At 33.3% G+C, this 2508-nt stretch overlaps 1 protein-coding gene across 1 annotated transcript; it reads left to right on the top strand.

The window, feature by feature from the left end:
* Psf3 (DNA replication complex GINS protein PSF3) lies at nucleotides 1-1688 on the top strand. Its single transcript, XM_018020495.2, has 4 exons — nucleotides 1-441; nucleotides 525-669; nucleotides 971-1100; nucleotides 1248-1688. Exons 1-4 carry the CDS (start codon nucleotides 336-338, stop codon nucleotides 1473-1475), a joined length of 609 nt encoding a protein of 202 aa, XP_017875984.1. The 5' UTR covers nucleotides 1-335; the 3' UTR covers nucleotides 1476-1688.
* The last annotated feature ends 820 nt before the right edge of the window (nucleotides 1689-2508 follow it).

Here is a 2508-nt window from a genome sequence, read left to right as displayed (position 1 = left end):
ATAATAAGTAAATGATACAATGAACGAATAACGTTCCCTTAAATACTATTTTCCAAACCCGTGAAGGGATCTTAATGAATCTTGAGAGGCATTTAAATAAATCCTTGTTAAACACGTCTCTCAAGTTTCGTGCAATTCCTATCAGTAGAAACGACGTTTTTTAGTTTTACAGCTTCGTACTTATGACATATGACCCTGCAGGTCACTGACAGGTGTCAAAGTGTCAATGCTCGTTTTTCACGAGCCACGCGGAGTGGGTAGACCGCGAATATGTATTAGTGAAATACCGAACTGAAACTCTGCGTATATTTGTTTTATTTCAATAATATATAATAATGGCATGCCATCAAAGTTATACGCCGAATTATTTCGCCATCAACGATATTCTATCAACGGAAGAACCGATCAAGTGCACGATCGAAGTGGAACTGCCAGGACTAGGCAAGTTTCCTAGCAGTTTTGATAACCTCTTTCTAGGTTAGGCTACGTATTTAAAAGATTTAAATATCTTATTACCTCTTAAGGTTTCTTGGATTCCTCTTCACAGTCGAATGATCTGAAAGTGGGATCAAAATTGGATTTGCCACTGTGGCTCGCAGAGCCATTGAAAAAAATGCAAAACTCCGTGGTCAGTGTTGACATACCAAAGATATACAAGGAGGTGTACAGGTGCGATCATTCGTCGTAATCATTCAATCCTTATACAATATTTAATTACACTGTAAACAATGTAATTAAACATTGATCATTTGATGTAACATTTTCTATATAGATCTCTCGTATTTATAATTTATATTTACTTCATGCTTAATTAAATCAAGCTGTAATTATTCTATATAAATTTTATAATTATTTTATTCACAATTACAGCTTGATAGAGTTTACTCAATATTTTATAAGTTCTACTGTACAATATCGTATCTATTCTTTTGTTAACTAACACGTCTTTCATTAACTTTTATATTAACAGAGAAATTTTAGAGGCAGACGCAGATGCTATAGTTCTAAGTAGTTGGAATCCGTTCTACTACGAATTAGGAATGCACGTAAGAAGACTGAGCGATAACGACGTTGATCAAATCACAGACTGCTTGTTACAGGTAAATTATACAATACGATAAATAATATAGAACTTATTCAAATACAAGAAATCCCGATTTAGATCATGTTTTCTAAACACTAATCACAATTATTTTAATTTACATAAAAACCCAGTCTATCGATGATCGTTACAAACTATTTTCCAGACGTTCAAAGCCCGTCTGCGGATAATCATGGACTGGGCCCAGAATCCAGTGTCCGACGTTTCCTTAGGTCAAGAACTTCCTCGGCTGGAAAGGGATTTGTTCCTCAGTGGTCGAAGAGCCAAAATCCGACTGCTCGAGTGGCTGAAAATGGGAACCGGTAACATCCTACCTTCAGAAATCTCGACGAATTTAAAGAAGCGCAAGCGTATAAATTACATGATAGCGTAGCGATTTCTATTTTATAACGAAACTCTGTTATTTTTATAATATCCAACGTACAATAAAATATTTTTACAATACGAACGTACAAATCGAAGAATAATGGATAATTGTTTTATATCATCGATGAGCATGAATGTGATTATTTTACTATGAGAGAACGATGTACTATATTTTATACAAATCCTTACAAATGAAATAAATAGAAATTTTTTAAAAGAATCTCGTGTATCATTCGCGAGAGACACCTGACTCCATTATTCATCCAGATTTCTCAATTACAATTTATTCAACGAGAACACATTTATACACATATTTATATATACGTTATTAAACGTAGTCGGTAAAAAAATAAATACAAAAATTATGCGGAAACGAGTTAAGCATCTTTCATTTTAACCAGTTTCCTTGTTTATTGACGATAATATGCTAGGCATTATCGCTATAATTAATTTACAGTTTGCATGAATCACACGCAGACATATATTACATGAGAGAACTACATGTACTTTATACGTATATTGTATTTCGCTTTAAGATTAATGTTATTTATTAATTAATTACATTTACTGCTTTCTCAGCCGGCCGTAATTAAACGTAAGTGACGATCTAACAGGAGTCTCGATGCACATTTGGAATCGACGTTCCATTATAAATAAAATCACCGTGTAAATCGAGTGAATTTTTAAAACTCGTTTTAAAATAGGGAAGAATTTTTAATTGCGTTTAAACGAATCGCATTCCAAACGTGCAGGACAGATAACAAGACGGACGAGTGGTCCTTTGCTAAAACGAACTTGCATTGCAATGGCGTGATCCTCTTTACTCAATTCTATTACAATCAACAGAGGTGTTCATCTAATTCTAATCGTTTTTGATTGATTACGTTAAATGGAATGTCGTCTATTTTCGTTGTTAATTTTAAATCTAACAGATTTCAAAATAATAAAAAGAATAGATAGATTAAATGTTAAGCACGATTCATTATGCGAATCGTTAATTCTTATGTCCATGTTTCAAAAGATGAAATTTTCATCGACTC

The sequence above is a fragment of the Ceratina calcarata genome, unplaced genomic scaffold (assembly GCF_001652005.2).
Source record: "Ceratina calcarata isolate Rehan_Ccalc_2016 unplaced genomic scaffold, ASM165200v1 scaffold229.2, whole genome shotgun sequence".
NCBI lineage: Eukaryota > Metazoa > Arthropoda > Insecta > Hymenoptera > Apidae > Ceratina > Ceratina calcarata.
Note: the sequence above shows the minus strand (reverse complement) of the source record. Positions and strands in the feature narration are given on the sequence as shown.